The sequence below is a fragment of the Syngnathus scovelli genome, chromosome 17, assembly GCF_024217435.2.
Source record: "Syngnathus scovelli strain Florida chromosome 17, RoL_Ssco_1.2, whole genome shotgun sequence".
Classification (NCBI taxonomy): domain Eukaryota; kingdom Metazoa; phylum Chordata; class Actinopteri; order Syngnathiformes; family Syngnathidae; genus Syngnathus; species Syngnathus scovelli.
The window spans coordinates 12,081,897-12,101,330 of NC_090863.1; the positions used below are offsets into that span (position 1 = coordinate 12,081,897).

The following is a 19,434-nucleotide window of genomic DNA, read 5'->3' on the forward strand; positions in this document are numbered from 1 at the left end:
AGCTTTTGAGCGTTTTTAAGGTCGCTAAGGAGAGCAAAAACATACACATATGGCCAAGGATCTTCTTCATTTTGGCCACTGCTAATCAAGGCTAAACTTAGTCCTATACAATAGACAAATGTCTCAGAGCTTTTGATGACCACCTATTGGGAAGACAACCGAGAGCAGGTTCCTCTGGAACAAATGTCACTAGGTGAATATTTCTAAAGTGAAAGGTGGCAATTATCTTGATTAACTGGCAAGGAACAATCACATTACAATAATTATATGACCCAATTTTCCACTATTTGTAGAACAAACTATGACTGGAAAACGAAGCGTGCGTACCGTAGCACTCGCTGCATGATGGAACGGCAAGGGTAATGATCCCCATCCAACCCGCAGCCACGAAAGCGTTTGAAACGGTCGATAATTACCAACACGCCGCTAATTACGGCTATCTTTAATTGCCTGCTAACCTACACAATTGTCAAAGGGAAGCCACCTGATTCTTAATTATTTTTTAATTACCAGCAAGGCTTCTTAGGCTGTCACGCCAAGGAGATTCGCTAGGTCATCCAGAAAACGTTGAATTCTCGTGCAATTACAAAAAAATTTGGTCGCGCGTTGTGAAAAAAACCCACGTGCTCATCCTTCTTGATTTCAATACAGCGGGGCCAATGGCTGAGCTAATCAATCCCACTGTAATGTACTACTTAGTAACATCCCTTGGGGTGCGGGGTGACGGCGGCATTGGCGTGCTGCCCGTCCCTCTGACAAATGAGGGAGTTGAACTTTTTGCGGCGACGTCGTTTGCGGCTGGTGATTCCCCCTCGCGAATACGAGGTCAGGCCCAATTATGCCGGGCGCTATCGTTGACGCCGGAATCAATTATATCGCAGCTATTAAGACGGGTTGACTGATGTCTGTTGCGCAAACAAAAGGATTTCAATTAGGCGGCCGGGTCCAGTTCATTTGTCTGATGGCAACGCGCAAAGTGCTCGGCCTTTTAATTTCCTTAAATTAATCTGTAATGAGGCCGTCATTGGCAGCCCCAGATATTTACTTTCATATTTGGTGCGGAATTAATAATTAGACAGCCTTATCTGAAGGCATCCGGCCTCCCCAATGACAATGAGCTAGCGCGTGCCGAGGCTGCAAAAGGAATCCGAGATGCTCAGTGAAAGCCTTGGGACAGCATTTCAGTGCGGCGTCCTAAAGCAGGAACATGCCCAGTTCTTGCGACTGTATAGACGAATGGAATGCAGGACATGTGTAAAGGAGTCAGTGCGCCCCACCCCGAGATTGGCAAGGCGCGGACATTCTGTTTCCTTTTTTAGACCAGCAAGTGAATAACTGACATTCTGCAGGGACACACCCTCAAACAGGCCTTTTTATTTTTTTTTATTTTAACCCAGCAGCTCATTCCATAGAACGGGATGACATGGATTTCCACATGACTGCTGCATGCTTTATTTGGAATTTTGGTCAGTAAGATCAACACTTGACATAGCAGCTGTGCAAATTAGTCATCAGACAGATGCCATAATACTACCGCTAGCAAATCTTTTGACCCTACCTCATAACAAATTTCCCCAAACCCCAAACCACTCGTCCCTGATTTACGAGTTGAATTAATTCCGAGATCACAGTTGCAACTCAATTCGATTTCCCGACTAAAATGACCGCGTTACAACAACATATTTTGTTTATTTTCAAAAGAAAAATTGCAAAATATTTTTAATCTCAATAAAGACATTATAAAACCCAATAAAAATAATTTAAAGCAATACACTGGTTTTAAAAAAGTGTAATTTAAGCATTCATGTGTCAATCAAGTTAGTGAACATCCACAGCCTTGCCTATTTTTTCAGAACACGTATTTTGTATATATGCACAACTTTGGAAATGCACCTTGAACGACCTTGCACAAGTAAACCCAACGGAAACTGGATTACATACCAAAAAGAAATAGAACTGATAGCCGTGCACGTCACACTGCACATCAGCTTGGACATATTACAAAAATAATGCAATTCACTCGCTCTCCGAAGCACTCGGGTGGCTTCTCATTTTTTATGGCCTGCCTTATGAGTCGTCTGTCTGCTCCCCCAGATCGTGTTCGAAGCCGTAACCTCTGGGCAGCGCGGCATGCTGGCCATCAAAGACGTCCTGGTCCAAGGCCATCAGTGCAGTAAGTCCCGCCTTTTCTTCTTCTCCATCATAAAACATCATCAAGAAGCCATTGTCCCTTGCATGACACCCTTCCCAATATACACTGTTGTTCTCTTCAAGGCCCACTCGTCAAACAAAGGACAGCGGGAAAACGTTCTTCTTGTAGCTCCCTTAAGATTTACGAGCGTACGGTTCGCCCGGGAGATTGTAGAGGAGAAAATGAAGAAGTTGAATGAAAAACAAATACCATCTTCATTCTTTCATCCCTTAAGGATCTTCAGCGAAGCCGCTCATCTCTCAGGCGTTCAAATTCCTGTTAGTCTTAGCGGGATGTATGCTACAAGTAGCGGCATATTTAGGACTTCGCATTTTGGGCTGCTGCTGCTTTTGGGACTGCGAGTCCTTGTTAGCATTGTGCTATGTACTATCGGTGTGCTTTTGAGTCCAGATGGGAAAGTGAAAATAAAACTTCTGTCTGAAACTTTTTAGCCACTCAACAAATACGTCGTTAGCGCGCAGATTTTCATCCCCACCTCCCTATCTTAGCCGCTAACCTCTTTAACAAATACACAAAGAGGTTCTCAGACTCTGATCTTTAAATCAATAGTTTGTATGAGTTTTCATCTATTGATTTGGACTCCACTCTGGCCTTCATACAGTTGCTGCATTTAAGACGCTGATTGTTAAATGCTAATGACCTTCTAACCATCTGAAAGTGGCCCAATTCTTACAACTGTTGTGTCAATACGATCGATCGGCACAGCGATATGCGTTGCATCTGAATGCATCCCGGGCGATCGATGATGCCTTTTGCGACGTGATGAATGCTCGAATGTGAGGGAGAAAGCGCGAGTTGGAATCAATGTTCCTCTCAGTGGCAATCAGCTCTCTTTGACTGATAGGTAGCGCCACCAAAGCATTTATTTTCAAATTATTATTCAAATAACAAGGTTATTGCCATGAACCTCCCCCGCCGTTCAAACGTATTGAGAAAAAAAAAGAACTTGTCCTTTTCAGAGCCGAAGGATGAGGTTGTAAAAAGGAAAAAAAAAAAACCTCTAAAGCACAAGTGGAACTCTTAACGATGAAAGTGGTAGAATTAGATTTCTTTTCCCGCGGTCTTTAGAGATTCCGTTACGTTTCGAATCAAGGTCGTCCCAGCAAGATTGCCCTATTTTTCCCTGCACTCATCAAAAATGTTCCACATAAGTTACTTGTTAAGTTGTTTCCCCGCATAATATCCGTCTATGTTCTAATGATAATGATTATTCCCTAACCTTAACCCGAGTACCAGAAGTCTTTCACTAGGAACTCCAAATTTCAAATACAATCTCTAAACCTTACTCTCAAAAACTAGTTCTACCCCAAAACCCTTACGTAAAACACCAACTCTGGCCCCTGAACCCAACCACAAAAGCAAACACTTTGACCCCGCTTCATGAACCCCGTAGCTCTAATCCTTAACAATCTATGTGGAAATACTTGGGGTCGTTAATCTGTGTGCGAGGGAAGTCAAGCCACAGCGCAATTAGCAGCAGAACAGCCTCTTGCGTGTCATTCTGGAGATTTAGGTAGGTAGCCGACTTCTCCCTCCCAAAGACTTCATGAGGTAGCACATAGTAAAGTATAAACGCGGCATCCATTTAAGTCTACCTCGCTCGCTCCACTTATGTTTACAAGCGAGTTCTGCCACGGGGGTTGTAACTTCCCTCGCAAGCTCCACACACACACACGTCAGATATTCAGCTTCATGGTTTAATCTCGCTTTAAATTCAACGCTGTTGAACATCTTTTTTGTTGTTCGTAGTGAACACGCCACACTTTCTGACGATAAAGGGAGTGGAGGTCAACGCGGGACAGACGGCATCTTTTCACTGCACCGTCAACGGACGCAAACGGGACAATTTCCGCCTCTGGCTTCAGGTGAGGCTTTTCTCCATTTTCTAAGAGAGTCTCGGTCTAGGTTTGTACTCAGTCTCAAACTTGGACTCTTGGTCTCGAGTCTGTATGATGCATCAGTCTTCATCTTGACTTTGTCTTACGTTGCCTCGGTCTTGGTCTTGACTTGGTCTCACATTTACTTGGTCTTTTTCTGGCCTTGGTTTTGACTTGGATCTCACGCTATGTTTTGGTCTTGATTTAATTTGACACTTTACTATTTTTAGTCTTTACTTCTAGTCTTATATTATGCCGGTCTTTGTCTCAGTGCTTCTTGGTTGCATTGGTCTTACCTAATCTCACATTGTCACGCAACCTGTTTCGGTCTCGATTCGATCTCTTGCCTTGGTCTTAATTCATTCTAACATTTCCTCCATTTTGGGCTTGACTCTATCTCTGTTCCTGTAATTTTCCACTGTAACACCACCTTCCTTTTTATCATTTTTTTTTTCAGTCTTGAAATCTGAGCGACAAGTCTAAAGTTCAAGGCGTGACATTCACACATTGCTTCATTGCATCCTGGATGTAACCTGCTGGCTGGCAGACAGGGGATTACAGGTGTCAGCTCACTGCCGTATGCTCTTAACCCATATAGACCGGCTGGACGGCCGGCCGGCCGGCACTGTGGAGAGTGCCTTCTATATCCGGCACGCAGCAGTCTGCGGTCGACCTTGATCCAAGCGACAAAGGTAGTGCATCTGGCAGCCGGAGCCTTTTCGGCCTTTTGACGCTAACGCACGCCGTCACTTGTGTGATCAGCGGGCTTAAAGGTCCCGTGCCAGGTACTCCATCATTTTCACAAATGCGTCCTCATTAGCCGCAAAACAAACATGAGGCCAAATCCCGGCCCGATGACAGCAGTGAAGAAATGTTTGTAATGAACAAATGCTCCCCCCCCCCCCTCCCTCCATCTGCCTGCTGTACAGGGAGACAGCTGGGGACAAGCTGCTACCTCTTGCTGTGATTAATGCATCACTCACGATTGGGAGTGAGGCAAACAAATAAAAGTAAAAACTCGACAGTACAAGGTGAAAGAACTTGCACTTGTGTTCAAACAGGGAATGGGCGGACGAGAGGCCCCGATGAAGGCCACTAAACCTTGGAACAACCGCCGGTTCATCGGCACCTTCGATGTGGAGAACACCACCAAGGGCGACTCGGGTCGCTACCGATGCATCGTCCACTCGGACAAAGGGGTCGGCGTGTCCAACTACGGCGAGCTGACCATTAAGCGTGAGTGTTGGTTTCGAATCGTTCAGGTGGTGCATTTTACACAAAAGCGATTATCGGATTTTTGACCATTTCCCGTTGTGGTTGAACCATTATGTCATATGTAAAGCACTTGGTTAGTATTCGGATACGAGTATTCTGATTTATGAGCGTGTACACAGAATAAAACAAACTAAAAGTCAGAGAATCATAAATTTGTTACAAATAATGATAAAAAAAGATATTTGAAAATATGGAATTCTCCCCAAACCTTTTAACGGTGTATGATTACAAATCAATGTTATGCTTTTATGGCAAATTATTTGGGTGACCGTTTACAATAGTTACACTTTTCAGGATTCAGTGGAATTTTAAAAAATAGCAGGTTGTCATTGCTATGGGACCAGGGATGCTGGCACTAAATTGGAGCTCTGACGTTACACCAAAGAGAGAGATTGCTATCCAAATCAAGTTCCTTTTTCAAAATCATTTTGCATATTGTGGACTGACCTTCATGCAAAGTCATTGGGAGATGAACAGCAAGCGAAAACTGCGTAAACATTCTTTAGGGAACTTTGAACCCCTCTGACCCTTTTTTGTAATGGTCAGGTGGTTTGATATCTAGAGAACTTTTCCACTGTAAAATGAGGACTGTCCTTGAGTGAACACAATGGCGCTTTAAAGGATCACAAAGGCAAGCGGCAGGCGGGTTTACAGTAGCCTCACTGATGTTTGACTCCTGCAGTCATTTGATATGAATTTATGGAGTCGTCTCTCGCTGCAAGGCCTCACTTTCCTTACAGCCCCTATAGTCGTCCAGTAATGGCCTCCTATATTTCTTCACCTCAATCTTCTCCGTGTGCTCTCAATTGAATTTACTGCCTTGATTTTTTTTTCTCCTCTCTCCCTCCTGTCTCTTTCTTTCTTTTTTTTTTTTTTTTTTTGTCTCCGAGCCTTTGGTGATTGATAGGTTTAATCCTGCTGCTGCAGATCGAGCTGTGTCAATCACACCGGAATGGACACAACAGAGAGTGGGTGTGGGCGATAATGTCTAATAACCCAGATCAGCCTTCCCTGTTAAGAAGTGACTTTGAAAATGTTAACCTCTTGTGAGCTTTTTAGCGCAATTTGCTACAAAACATTGTTCACTGTGTAGATTTGAATATTACGGAAGCCCCTTGGGGTAATTGTTAAACCTACCTCAATGGAAATTCAGCTTTTGCACTCAGGCCTTTTCTAAGCAGCACTAAGCGTGAGATGCCTTCATCGTAAATATTTGGCCGTAATAATCCTCCCTTTAAAATCTCAGCGAGGAAGAAAAGCCTCGTTTTCACACTTCAAAGTGTCATCTCCTCTTATCTCCACATCCGTTGCCATAAAACAAACGCTTAACCTCCGCCCCCCACCACCACCACACTCCTCGGAGCCATGACTTGAAAATCCCCCCCCCCCATTAAATGTATATGGGAGTGACCTCGGATTTTTTTCATCCCGTCTCATTACAATACAGCGCCAAGCGCCTTGGTCAACAGGAGGAGAATGAATGCTTGATTATCCCTGATAATCACTCCTGATTTTCATGCCAGATTTATGTGGAAGTGCGCCCCGCCATATGGATCGAACCCCCCTGCCCCTCCCTTTTTCATTCTGGTGATAGACCTCTCCCGTAGCGGTTCTGAAAGGGACAATAATTATTCCCCCCCGTCTAGACCCGGGCGCCTTTTCCTTGGGTTCACCGAGGTCCAGCTGAGCATTCTGGCCAGTGTCGGCACTAATGAGAATAGCCACCGAGAAGAGGGGAGGGAGGGGGGATCGAAATCGAAACCAGGCTCGCTGGTCATCTTCCCAGAGGCGATCGATTGTCTTTCCAGGCCAGTTAGGAGAGTAACGAGGACCTCCCCCATCTTTACGAGAGAGGAGTACTAGGCTGTCGGCAAATGAAAGCAGGATTTATTATTATTAGCATGAATCAACAAGACAGTGGCAACGCTTGGACGGCTGAAGGGCTTTGTGTGTGTGTGTGTTTTGGGGGGGTTAGGGTTTGGACACTTGCATGAACTGGAACTACTGCGACCAGAGTTCCACCGAAAATAGATTTTATTTTTGTGTTACAGGGTGACATTCATGAATTTAGTATGATTGTGTGCACAAGTGATGAGAATGCAGTTCTGCTCTGACTATTCTGTTGTAGTTGGGTTTTTTTTTGGGGGGGAGGTTGTTGTTTTTTACCAAAATGTTGCACAAATTATACTTGGACCGACTGAAAATTAGTACATTATTTTCTACAAAAGGGTTGTGTAAAGTAAGATTCAGCACGATTTCATACAAAAATATTTCTTAATCGAGAATTTAAGAGTTACACAAATCATGCTTACTTTGTGAAATCATTGTGGAAAATGATTGTGTGAATTTGATCGCTCACCACTTATATATAAAAACAAACATTTTTCTCCAGGAAGATGTTAAGCAAGGATTCATGTGTTATGCAAAATGTTATATTTCCACCATTTTCCGAGTGTTGCAATAAATGTCCAGCTTGAGCACAATATGTTCCTATTTTCACACATCCAACACATCTATAGTAGACTAAGCCTTCCGTTAGTCTGCAGATGCTGCTATCGAGGATGTCGCAGCTGTCGCCATTCCGCTTGGCCGTGTGGTCAAACATCGCAACGACAGCTGCTCGCCGACCCCCGCGTTTGGCCACTTGAGTCGCACGCCTACCGTCGCCCATCTCCGAGCTTCCAAGCTTGGTCAAAAAAAGCAAGTCGTTAATACCCCTGACGTGTGCCAGCGCTCGAGTGTTTCACACCGTTAATCCGTCATTTTCAACACGCCAGGCTTAACGCACCGCCATGCTTTCGTCATTGCGCGAGCACGCCTCTATTAGGATGGCCGAAAATATTTTCCAAAGGCTGAAGATACCCAGTGTTTTGACCATCTTGGAATTCAATCAAGTTTAGGCCAAATCGCTCAGCCTTAGTTTCGACTATTTTTTTTGGAGGGTCTGTTAAAGATCTGGGAAGGCTGCCCAAGAAGCAATACATGACACCTCATGATTTGCCATTTGTTTTTGGAATGCATTTGAAGCCCTGTGTCATCTCTGTCTGGGACGCTGAAAGGGGTAGCGTGGCTTAAAAAGACTCAGACATGTAAAGACATCTGACCCGAAAAGCCACCAAAACAAACGCAGATCCTGATGGATTAGCTGGTTGGCTCGAGGTGATGTTGGACAGCTTGGATTAGATCCAGTTTAGGAACCCATGACTTGAGGTCAATGGGAGCTAACCATCTGCTTCCTATGAGGGACAACCGGCTATCCTCAAGGATGATTTTTAAGTATGCAAATCAGAGTTGTATAGAAAATGAAATATGATTTAGAGTTACAGGGAACGTTAAATAAACTCAAAGTTGTGGCCAATTTAGTGAACACGGTCATATAATAGAAATGCCAGAAATAGATGAAAGAACCTGTGCTGACATTTGGTGGAGGCTCATTAAGACAAAGATGTCATAAGGTTTAAGACAGATTAGACAACTATTGGGAACGCCACAAAGGAAAAGGTCACTGTCAAAGTCGTCGCATTTATCGGGACGTCTTTCACTCAAAGCTCAATAAAGTGGGGTACCTCCATGTGCGTTGCGTCATTTCGTGACAATACCTCAGTGCTAGCTAGTGCTAATTCGCCAACTACGTCATGCCTGTGTTGTTTTGATACTACCTCCAAAGACGTAAAAACGGTCTGGTAAGTATTAAATTGGACAATTGTGTTCAACACAACAGGGCTTGAGAAGTGAATGTGTGGAGTTGAACTTTCCATGGCTGTTCCAGTTTTCCACTCTCCTACCGCTCCCCTTGTTCTGATATGACCTCCCAAGGTACCAAATTGCTCAGTGACAATTGCTTTCAACACAATGAGGTAGAAGAAGTCAGTCTTGTTAAAATTTGTGTCTGAGCTATTCAGCCTATGTTATTTTCACTTTTGAAGGTAGTATCAGAGCCGATGGTAAAATGTTTACAGTGTCAAGTATGAAATAGTTGTGTTACAGTAAGAAATGCTTTTGACACAAAAGGGTGACAGAAGTGAAGATGGTCATCAAGCTTGCAACTAAAACACGTTTGCCCCTCCAGAGCCTCCGGTGCCCATTGCGCCACCCCAACTGACTGCTGTGGGTGCCACATACCTGTGGATACAGCTCAATGCCAATTCCATCAATGGCGACGGCCCCATCGTGGACCGAGAGGTGGAGTACCGCACCGTGTCGGGCACCATGTATGACCTGCAGCCCGTGGACAAGACTACGCACAAGATTGGACACCTGGACCCCGACACTGAATACGAAATCAGCGTTCTTCTCACCAGGCCTTTGGAAGGTGGCACTGGTGCACCCGGACCACCGCTGAGGGCCCGAACCAGATGCGCCGGTGAGTTTACACTCAAATTACTGTCGATTTGGGATAACACTAGTCTGCCTGATTTGTATTGATGTTACATGTTAAGTTGTACATGAACTGGCTAGCTATGAGAGGTTAGCATGAGAATCTAACTTGGTCATATTTGTCGACTTTCAGTCAAAGATTTGTGATTCATTTTGACGTCTCTTGCTAGGTTGTACAAGGAATCGGCAAGCTAGTTTGTAGCTAGCGTAATACAGGTAAACAAACTTGGTGGTCTGTGTTTATGAGTTTGTACAATTTTAGTAAAACCGCCAGTTAGCTATTGGTGGCTATTAAGTTAACAGCTAATTTGAGAAGCTAAAATCACAATAGTGATTACAGTACAAGCAAAACTGGAGACGACTACTGACAAGACAAGATTAACGCGCTAGCAAACCCGTGTTAAAGGTTCCATGCTAAGTAACCAGCTTGATGTGACTGACCACAAAGTGAACCCTCCACTCCCTCTGAGCGAGGACTGATCCTCAGTTAAATAGCAGATTCCCTCCCATCCCGCCTTTCACGCCAAACCAAAAACCAAACAGATGAGGCCGACTCCCACGTGGCGCGGCCCAGCCAGATGGGAGCAAAGTTGCTGGCATGATAGATGTGGAGTCTGAGCAGGTGTTTGGAGTCAGTGTAGATGTGGTGTACTGCCGCAAATGAGGTCACAAGGCTTAGTACAAAGAGACGCTAACTGTATGGCAAAAATAACAGTTGGGTACATACGAAATCAATAAAGAGTACCTTTACAAATGTGAGGGAGGTTTAATTGGTATTAAATAGGCAGGACGGGAAGGAAGGCAGCTTGAAGGGGACTGTGAGTGAAATGGCTAGCTAGGTCGTGACTAGCGCAGGAAGCAACTGCAGAGTCTCATCACTGAAGGATGTTAGTGGTAGTGCCATGATGTATGTTTGCCAATGGAGCTGTTTCCCATGCATTTATTAATGATGTGACTGCTGACAAAAGCAGCGGGATGAATTCACAAGTGTTTTGGGCAATGTTATCTCCTCATATTCAGCCAAATGCTTCAGGACTCAATAGAGCGTCAACAAAACCGAAGTGAAAATTCCCCAAGAACAAGCGTTATTTATGTATGTCTACGGGTATGCGTTGGTATTTGGAGCCAAAAAGATGAGAATTGTTTCAATGTACCAATATTTATGAACTTGACCGGACATTTTTGCTTCAAAAACGTGTGTGCAGAGTTTTTGCGCAACATTCTTTTTTCAAACGCTTATGCAGCAGCGTATTGTAGCTGTCAACATCTTTACTCAGTCAATTTTTTTTTCACTTTTCGTATGAAATCATTGAAGTTCAAATGCTGACCTAGCTGCCAACATCTTAACTTAGACTTTTTCTTTTTCACTTGAAATTATTTAAGTTTGAATGCTAACGTGGCTAAAGTTAGTGGCTAATAACCGAAGCTAACTTAGTTGTCGGCTCTAGTCACAAATTTGGTATGGCAACAAGTCCTCCTTTCCCATCACAAATGACACTTTCAGTGTAATTCTTCATGTGCTGTCATTTACCAAAAAGAATAAACCCTGTCAAGAGCGTAAATCAAAGCGAAGCACTTTGCGAAGCGCTCAACGCCGCCCCACTCAGGAGATGCGTTAAATCTGAGATAAAGCTTTTATAGGAGGGGCTGGAAACGGCGAATAAATCGCGTCTCGGCTGGCGTGTTTGGGGAGATGTTATGAGCGACACGAGCCGACTGAATGAGCGCTTCCGAGCGAGCAAGGGGAGCGCGACATCCATAATTTAGCAAAAAGGATGGAGGGAATGGGAGGGGCGCTCAAAAAAAAAAATCTGTGAGAAAAATTACAGCAGATAGCGTATGAATAATTAAAGGCGGTGAATGGAAAACATTTAAAGACCTTGAGAAGCACTTCTGTTTGAATTTATAAACACGAGCAGAGAGCGCCAAGCAGCGCCACTAAATTAATGCAACTTGACTTCTCCGGTGGCTCCCGAGTGGAGGTGACAAACAGCCGTCGTGATGAGTTTTAGCATGCGGCTATCAGCAAGATGCTTTAAAAAAAAAAAAAGCTAATGTGAACAAACTCTAATATGCATGCCAGGCTAGTCGTTGGTGAAAGTGACTGAAGTCAGAAGTGAGCATTCTCATATGCTCCATAGGGCTTTTCCAAACTTAACTGTTGTTACACTTCCCAATTAAAAAAAAAAAAAAAAAAAACTTTCAGACCTGCTTCTAAATGTTTCTGACCTCTCAATTGATAACATTTTATTTCCAACAAAGTGTAGCACATGCGCATGCCTGGCTTGCTCAGATTCAAGTCAATAGACGAGTCGGTGTCTGAAGATGAGGAAAATAACAAAAACGCCGACTCTATACTGTCTGCTCTGCCAACTCTCGTTTGGGGACGCGTCCTTGAGTGACGCGCAAATCGCCTTTTCGAAGAACTGACATTATAAGACCACAGTTCTTTTTACTTTCAACTGGCTGTGATAATAGGGGGAAAAAAAGTATCTTTCATTGTAGTCCTCCCACTCCCTCCCGCAGAACTCGATCTGCTTTTTTTTTTCTTTTCTTGCCAGGGCCAACTAATTATGAGGCTCTTTTCACTCATCTCACCAATGCTTGGGTCACGTGACCACTCGCCATTATACGTAGCTGCCCATGCTTTCAGACACCATGCGTCGAGGAGGCTTTTCATTCTCGGTGTTAATTAGATCTGTCTCACCGGGCAAACAACAACAAGAAGATGGAGGGAGTCCATCTTCAACTTTTACACGGGAACATGCAGATTGTAGACATGGGGTGTGTTTGTCAACCATTTTGGTTGGTGCAGTTTAAGCGTAACTCATTTACCTTATTCTTCCTTATATCGTACTCATTTTCCTTATTATTATTATTATTTAATAATAATGCAATTCAATGGAAATTATGGGCATTAGCTTAAAGAGTTATAACACTGCAGAACAGATGCTATTTGTTAGCTCGTCTATGGCGTTATTTATTTATACTCTACATATTACAACCTATTGTATTTTAAGGCGCCACTGTGTATTATACAACTATTTATGAGGTTTTACTTTCGCCATTGCTTGGAGTCAACAAAACACTACGGTGTTGTTAAAAGTTTAATACACCTCTTCGTTCGCTGGGGGGCTGGAAGTGGTTATCTCCGCGCGACAACGGCCCCTCGACAGTGTTACCCTAAAGTGTGAGTTACCACCCCGGGTGGCGCTCTGCCGGGGCCGCCACCTGATCATTTGGAAAGAGAGCTTGTTAAACTTCGCAGGAAAATGGAAGCGAGAGTGCTATTGCCAAATGCTGAAAAATGAAGACATTTAGCAAGCTGTGAAATCTTTGCACTTAAGCGAGCTGGATAACAAGAATAAAATGCTCGAGCAAATCCTTGAAAACGAAGAAAAAGTGAGCGGCCGGCAACTACGGTGCTTTAGATTTGAAACCTCTCAAGCCTCTGCTTTTGTCTCTTAGTGAATGCTGAATGTCCTCGCCCCGGCATTAGAACGTCCTCTTTTCTTTTTTTTTTTTGTCGTGGCAAACATTGCTCAGTTTGCAAAGCGACAGATGCGGCCCCGCAGATTTTCATTAGCGCGTCCCAGACAAGCGAGAGGGAGAGCGAGGAAGTGTCCCGTCCTGTCTGGGGGCGCCGTGATGTATCGCACCCGGCCGGGCCTGCCAGTCCTAACCACTCAATTAGGAGCCGAGGCTGCCGCTCGGGCCTGTCACGGAGAGAAGCCGGACGAGATCAAGAGCCGCTTCCTCTGCAGCCGGCGTCATCCATCTTGCGCCGTTTGACTGGCGGCCCGGCAGTGGAGCGGCGCAGGTTGGGGCCATTCATTCCGATCTGTCCCGACTAAACATGAATAATCTCGTGACCTTCAGCGCCTGCGAGAAGGAAACGAAATCTCATTTTGCGCGGACACCAAAATAGTGTTGCAGCCTCTTAAAAATGACCACGCAGGGAGTACAGCCTGGGAATTTTGCTGGTTAATTTGTAAAATGTCGTTGAAGCATTCTCGAAAGTGCTGATTCCCAACCACTGAGATGTTCTCGTCTTGACTGCGGGAAACGATCCAAAAATGATCTTCTCCAAACAATGTACTTTGTAGCTTTGCTCAGCTATCTTTGCCGATGACATATAATGACAAGCGAAAGACTGGTCACAAAACAAGACTCGTATTGAGGTCCATTTCTTTTGCTCGGAAGGCAGACAATCAACCATCCATCGCCACCTTCACAGCTTTGTGGTGGGTGGAGATGGAGGGGAAGCTCATCAGACAGCTCATGCCGCTCCAGCGCCTCATTTTGTACTTTCAATTCCACCCCGCACCAGCAAACTCCAACCACCTCCTCCAACCTCAGTCAGGGTGGCAGTGTCATTTATCAGCAGGGCTATAAAGAAGGACTTGATAGAGTGAGGAGCGGCCAGCACCATTCAATAAATCCTGGTGATTATCCACGCCCCCAAGGTGTACCGCCCCGCCTGTGTGTGTATATGGATATTGTATATACGCGTGTGGGGTGTGCCCCCCCCCCCCCCACGGAATTCCCAAGTATTTATCTTTGACTTGTTAATGGGTGTAAAGGCAGACCAAGAACACATGTGCTGCCTTCCTAAAGGCCATCTGTTAGAAGACGTGCACGTCTGTCAGGCTGAAGGTTTCCACTTGTTGCCGTTGATGCCAACACAAACCTTGTCCTTGGGGGGAAGGGGGGGGGGCAGTCATACATAATTCAATGCCATACAAGGTCTTTATTGGTCCCACAGTGCCAAAATGGCAGTTGTGTATCAATACAGTCAACCACATCAAAACTATTCACCCAAAATATTTTCATTGAACCGCATCATAACAAAAAAATTCCGATTAATTTCCGATTCAATTTTTATTCATCGTCCAGCCCTAAATCCAACATGAAAATGATGGCCGTTTGTTGCATTTTGATCCTGTGTCCAAGTTTGTGTCTAAAATTTGCCAATTTGGTGTTGATACTGCATCGTAGATGGTCAATATCTTAATATTTTGTCATATGTACACTTCCATTTTATTCCCTTTTTAAGCCCCCCCACCCCCGTCGCCTTCCTAGCGTAGCCTCTTCTTTAGCACTCGAGACAGGTGATGGGTACTCTGATTGCCGGTTATCGCCAGCTATCATCATGTCTCGCTTCTGCGAGATATGAAAATGATTTCCTGAGTGTTCAAGTCGTGTCATTACCTCAATAGCTGCCTCCGCCACAGTGTAATAGAAGGCAGCAAACAAATATTCAAAGCCTTTTTTTTTCACCTGAGGGGCTGAAAAATAAAACCTCTTAGACAAAGATTTAATGTTGGCCATGGACATGTTTTTCTGCTACTGACAGACCAAGATGCAAATTAAATATAATTTCTCTACTCTAAGAACCAGCTACATGCACACTCCCCTTCCTGGTTAACAAATTGTATCAGTATTGATCCTCACTATTTAGTTTTGGCAACAAGCGGGATAAACTATAGCTATATTTTGTTCATCTAAGATGTAAAGATTATATCATACATGTCAAATATACATATAATTTTAAACCTAATAGTACTAGTAGTACATATCAAGACTCCAATGTATTGTATCATATTACAGTATACGCAACCGCACATAGGTTGCTGTAGCAACGAGATAGCGACCAGCCTCGGAGCCGTCGCCTCGACTCCATGTTGATGTCTAATCACCGGCAAAGTGTTCTCATCCTTGTTTGGGAGTCGGCAACGTCTCTGCACTTAATCGATGCGGATCCGATAAAGACTCTGTGTGCTTGTGGCGCCCGAGGATGATCTGATAAGCTAATTGCTCTTCCGTACAACAGTCAGGCCAAAGCAGATGCTACGCAGACAGTGCTTTAAGTAGACAAGCGCCAAACATCAGAGGAGGAAAATTGTATCACGCATATCTTGTCATGTGTGCGTGTGTGCGTTATTTTGTATTTTTTCTTTTTAACAGTCATCAAATTTATAAGCCTTGTCATGCTTTGTACTTAGAACATCATTTAGAACAAAGAAGCAAAAAATATTTGATGATATCAAATATTGGATATTTTTTTTATGGTATGAAAAATGAAACAAAATTAGGAAGCAAATATTTGAAAGAAATTCAAAAATATTGGACAAAACCAATGGGAAAAGTGTCATCATATCGTCCCCTGGGCTACTCTAAAAATGACTATCGGTGTACCATGCGGTGAAAAAGTGGCAAAAGATGAAACGCAACAAAGAAAAAGATTCAATTCACAAGCGTCTCATCGGGGTGAACCAAGCAGAAAATGCAACTTTTAAGCCCCTTTATTTGCGGAACTATCAGGAGGCTGCACTCAGGCGGTCCAAAAGGGACGTGCTTAACGCCAGCAGAATTGCAGGGTGGCCGGCCACACAAATCAAATTAACGCTTTGAGGAGGAAAAAAAAAAAAATGAAAGGACAAAAGCGGCAAAGTGTGTCTCTCGAGCCGACAAGCCCGAGCGCTGTGATTTGTGCGGGGTGTCACACTTGCATCTAGGTGGAACGTCTCTGATAAATGGGCCCGTGTGTCAACAAATGGGCCCGTGTGTCAACAAACGGCAGAGATGTAGAAAATATCACAAGAGTCCAACGTTTGCTTTTGGGCGTCAAGAGAGTTATTAGCCGTGGTCTGTACAACTTGTGCGACATTTGACGTTTACAAGTACGCAAGTATCAGAGTTATAAAAAAAAAAAAAAAAGTCGTACTTCCATTCCACCATGTTATTTATAGGGATACTCAACATATTTAATTTCCAACAAAAACGTTTCTGTCCATAATACATTTCACAAGTTTATCTTTTTCCATGTACAATTAACACCGTTAAAAACGCCGTTGACTGACTATGGCATAAAAGTTGTGCTTAGGTTTTGGTTCCATAGAAAATAAAAATAAAACACTATTCGCCATACTGCCTTTTGCTTGTGTTTCAAAGAATTTTTTAGGTCGATGCATAAAATCATCGATTCAAACACCCCCCACCCCGACAGATGTTTTCCACTTTGCCGACTGGCACGTTTGTAGCACGCTATCTCAATGTGAACCACCATCGCTGTGCCGCTACCACGACCGCGGGGTGGTGGTTTGCGTCGGTGTTTCATCTTCCCTTTCGGGAGGGAACACATCCGCCGCTTCGCAGCTGCTCCTTCTGTCGCTCAGCCGTCAGGAGGCCTCGCTTTCTTCTAGCTTTAGCGCCTCCCGAGCTAACGTTATGACCTCGTTTGCCGAACGTTACCCTCGATTTTCCTCCTGCCTCGTAACTTTTCTTTCCAGATGTTGCCGTGTTTCTTCCCTAGGCATCCCACAATGTTTCGGTGTAGACTCCGGGACGCAATCAACCGCCTCGGTGCTTCCCATGAATGTTAAACATGGCCGCCCGCCCGATCTGCCGCGAGGGCTGCGTATCCCGGGGGGCGGATGGGAGCCGAAATGAAGCCCCTGTCTCCTCCCTAATAGCTGCTAAAGTGTTAAGTTCCAGAGAAATGGGCTGCAAATTTAACCTGGAATGGAAATTGATCCCATTACCTCGATGCTGCCCGCCTTGGCGGAAAGGCAAGGATGGCCGCAAAATAGGGATTAGGAATTGGGGGGAAAACCTCGGAAAAGGCAGTGGCAAAAAAAGCAAGAATGGTTCCAGGTGATAGGATGGCTTGGGGGGAGTCATGTCTCACCCCGGAGGCCAATTCCTTATCAACAGGAATTGATAGCAACAGATGGAGCAGGGAGGAAGGCGACTGCTGCTTTCTTCTAGGGTAGAGCCAAAATATCAATCTCAGTATCATGACATCAATAATTATCGACTTTAGACTTTTTTGTCATTCCGATAGATATCATTCGGATTGAAGATCTCCGATCAGCTGTTTAAATGTAATGTGATCTACTTGTATACCAATCTAGTGTTTACGTATGCCAACAAATTGGGTTTGGTTTTTTTGTGTGAAAACAACCCAAAGTTGGGTCAAACTAACCCAATCCCACAGAATTTAGCAAACTGTCCTTGAAGCATTTCACACCCCATGTATTGAGATATGCATTGAATCGTTATTTTAAAACTGAAGCCATGCACACCCTTAGTGTTAATGTATCACCAAGTTAGCGTGACCTATTCTTTTTCTACCGTTAATAGCCACCTGCCATTTGAAAAGATGGCGTTCTGTGAAGGGATGACGCGCCCCCTGCAGAGGCTTTGCACCGGTACGGCGGTGCCATTGCTGGAGCATGCACGCAGCGCTGGGATGTGCCTTTGCTCCTTTGCCTCCCATCACGCTGCGCCTTTGAAACAGGAAACGCATCAATTTCAAACAGATGAAATTTGACCGGGTGTCAAATGTTGAGAAAAGAGAAAAGAACAGCAGAGGAGGCCGTGCGGCTGCATACATTGCATCCATTTCCCTTGTTTGGCCTCGACTAATGCGTAGCACCTGGCGTTTCACAAGGCTTAATTGATTGTCTGCATGGGGCCTCACACTCTTCCTTTCCTCCCGTCCCCGCAGAGCCCATGCACGGTCCTCGCCGTCTGGAGGTGCTGGACGTCCAATCCAAGCAGGTGACGGTACGCTGGGAGCCGCTGGGCTACAACGTGACGCGCTGCCACAGTTACAACCTGACGGCGCAGTACCGCTCACGCGTGGGCGGCAAGGAGCAGACCCGGGAGGAGGTGTGCTACGAGGCACAGGGTCGTGATCCGCAGCACACCATCCACAACCTGACGCCCTTCACCAATCTCAGCGTCAAGCTGGTGCTGCGCAACCCCGAAGGCGTCAAGGAGAGCGCCGAGCTGGAAGTGCAGACGGACGAGGATGGTGAGCTCCACAACTCTTTGAATTGGGTGCTGATGACGAAACCAGATCCTCCAAAGTCTGGTTCTTCATGCACCATCCAACTCCCTCAAAAAGTCTTGGTAGCTTGTTTTGTCGCTGCTGTGTCTAATTTTACAATGAATTGCTTATGTGTTTTACTTTATTATTTTTTTTAAAACCCAAACTTTGGTCAGAAAAAGTAGCACAACTACTTTAGCATTAATATATAAAAACAGCGCTTCCTATCAAAAGAGTTGAAAATCAAAATTGGATAAAAATTTGTGGCTCCAACAATGTCACGCACCCCTGATAAAATCCCGTCTTTTATTTATGTGCACCCGCCTGCCACTCATCTCCACCGTACGACATGCGGCATTCGTGTCGTTATTGTCAACGACTTGAAATATTCACATTAAAATATCTTTGACTTTGGCTGTCTGCCATTTGTGTAATGGACGTCCTTGAAAAGCTCTTTGGATGATTGTCGGGAGCAGGATAAATCACAGTGAAGGCGACGTGCGTGATTTTTATTCATCGGTGTCGCTAATCTGTGCCGCGTGTGGGGTGTCCCGCAGTGCCCGGCGCCATCCCGCTGGAGTCCATCCAGGGCAGCGCCTACGAGGAGAAGATTGTGGTCACGTGGCGAGAGCCGGCGCAGACATATGGTGTCATCACGCAGTATGAGGTATGCAAAAATCATGTCGATTCACTTTCCCACACATGCAAATAAAATAATGTAATACTATACAAATACATTATACACATGTTTTGGAAAACAAAATAATTGCTATGAATAAATTATTTTATTCATTCATTTTCAAATGGGTCAATCATTGTAGAATACAAATAAAATACAAGATGAAAATTCCAAATAA

At 44.5% G+C, this 19,434-nt stretch overlaps 1 protein-coding gene across 9 annotated transcripts in view; it reads left to right on the forward strand.

Moving 5' to 3' along the window:
* Positions 1-19,434, forward strand: part of LOC125984994 (receptor-type tyrosine-protein phosphatase mu) — a 90,841-nt gene that overhangs the window by 29,998 nt on the left and 41,409 nt on the right. For all 9 annotated transcript variants that reach the window (XM_049747369.2, XM_049747371.2, XM_049747370.2 and 6 more), the window contains exons 4-9: positions 2,095-2,173; positions 3,962-4,077; positions 5,151-5,325; positions 9,434-9,727; positions 18,254-18,562; positions 19,135-19,244. In XM_049747369.2, coding sequence (XP_049603326.1) covers positions 2,095-2,173; positions 3,962-4,077; positions 5,151-5,325; positions 9,434-9,727; positions 18,254-18,562; positions 19,135-19,244 — 1,083 coding nt within the window. The remainder of the gene's footprint in view (positions 1-2,094; positions 2,174-3,961; positions 4,078-5,150; positions 5,326-9,433; positions 9,728-18,253; positions 18,563-19,134; positions 19,245-19,434) is intronic.